This window comes from Tupaia chinensis, unplaced genomic scaffold (genome assembly GCF_000334495.1).
Source record: "Tupaia chinensis unplaced genomic scaffold, TupChi_1.0 Scaffold000360_1, whole genome shotgun sequence".
NCBI classification, from domain to species: domain Eukaryota; kingdom Metazoa; phylum Chordata; class Mammalia; order Scandentia; family Tupaiidae; genus Tupaia; species Tupaia belangeri.
In genome coordinates this window covers 4,163,893-4,165,508 of record NW_006159856.1, presented here as the reverse complement: position 1 = coordinate 4,165,508, position 1,616 = coordinate 4,163,893, and the positions used below count along the sequence as shown (strand labels likewise).

General features: G+C 46.4%; 1 protein-coding gene across 2 annotated transcripts in view; it reads left to right on the top strand.

Annotated features, from left to right (window-relative positions):
- Nucleotides 1-1,616, top strand: part of TRMT44 (tRNA methyltransferase 44 homolog) — a 36,608-nt gene that overhangs the window by 6,926 nt on the left and 28,066 nt on the right. For both annotated transcript variants that reach the window (XM_027773599.1, XM_027773600.1), the window contains exon 2: nucleotides 1,467-1,587. In XM_027773599.1, the coding sequence (XP_027629400.1) occupies nucleotides 1,535-1,587 (53 nt within the window). In that variant the 5' untranslated portion in view covers nucleotides 1,467-1,534. The remainder of the gene's footprint in view (nucleotides 1-1,466; nucleotides 1,588-1,616) is intronic.

Below are 1,616 nucleotides of genomic sequence, written 5' to 3'. Positions count from 1 at the left end.
CAGCCAGCCAGCCGATGGTGATCAAATGCTTTTCAGGATGGAAAAAGAGGAAAGGCCTCTCTGGGGAAGTGTAGATGCGCTACGTAAATCGGATCTAGTTTAGGTTTTCTTCTTCGGAGGTTGAAGTAAAAATGCAGTGGGCTTTTTTTCTTTTCTCCTCTCCCTGCACCGCCCGCCCGCCTCTGTTGCCGCTGAGCTCAGCGTTAGCCGCGTAGCTGCCACCCTGTTGTTTCCATCCCTGTCCAGTCGGCCCCTTGGCTCTCTACTTCCTTTTGGCAGATCTTACCCTTTTGCCATTTCTAGAAGGTGGTTTCACGTTCACAAAGTGAGGTATCTTTACCAGTGATTTGCTATTTTTAAAATGTGCCAGAGAGCACATGGACTTGCTTAAGAGAGACGGGGAAATAGAGCGAGGGAGAAAGCACCTCACAACGGGGAGGGCTGCTCTCCATTTCTCCATCCTGTTGGTGTTGTGGACGAGCATGCACACATGCCTGACATTTCCCAGTGGCCAGGGCTGGATTCAGACTATAGTCAACCATTTGAGATCTGGTTCCCTAACCCATTAGGCCATGGGGCTAACCCTTGCTATTTTTTTTTTAAATTATATTAAAGGTAAATGCAATTGATTTTAGAGGTAGAATTTGTAAATCAAACCTTAAGTATCCATATAAATTGATATAATGCCATAAATTCAGTTTAGGAATAGTAATATGCTGCTCTGCCTTTTTTTTTTTTTTTTTAATTTACTATAGGGTATGAGTGTTGGTCAGAGAGACAAAAAAAGAGAGGGAGAGAAAAAGGAAAAATGAGATAGCACCCCTCAGGGGTGTAGTCTCTCCTCCATTTTCATCACGGGATTTGGAGCATGCCTGCACACACAGCCAGTGTGTTTTTCAAGCTGCTGGGTCTGGAACTCAAAATGTGCAGTTGGTCATGGGATAACCTTACCACCATGCCACCCGCTGGCTCTCTGCTGGTAATGTGAATGCAGACAGTAAGGATTGCACACTGCGAGACCCCAGGTTACGGGACCTTGGAAGGGTGTTCATTTTCCATAAACTGACTTCTGAGGGCTGGATAGTGTCCTGTGCCTTGCCCACATCAGATCAGGGTCGGGCTATGCTGATACTCAGCTGGACAGAAGTCCCCTGTTCTCTCCAGCTGCTCTCACATCCCTGCAGGCTCCCCATCGGCTGGCTTTTCCCTCGCGTCCTGGCTCCTGTGTTCCTCCTATTGAGAATGACTCCCACTTGCCTCGTGTATTCTGCGTATTGGGCTGTGGTGGCGAATAAAGCACCAAAGCTCCCCTTTTGTCCTGAAGTGCCATTACACAGAGTGCGGGGGGAACACCGAGGTGGAAAATATCGTAAAACATTTATTGCTGTTAGTACCTCTTCTGCTGAGACATGAACTAAGCAGGTGTAATTTGGTATCCTTATCCCTCTCTCTTTTTTTCTCTCCAGATGTCTTGAATGGAACTGTTACTTTTTTACCTTTGGAAGAAGATGAGGAGGGGAATTTACAGGTCAAGATGAATAATGTGTATCGAATTCAGCTCAGTCATACCAAAGAAGAAGAAGAATGGTGAGAACCCGGTGACTGATCGCTCTTTC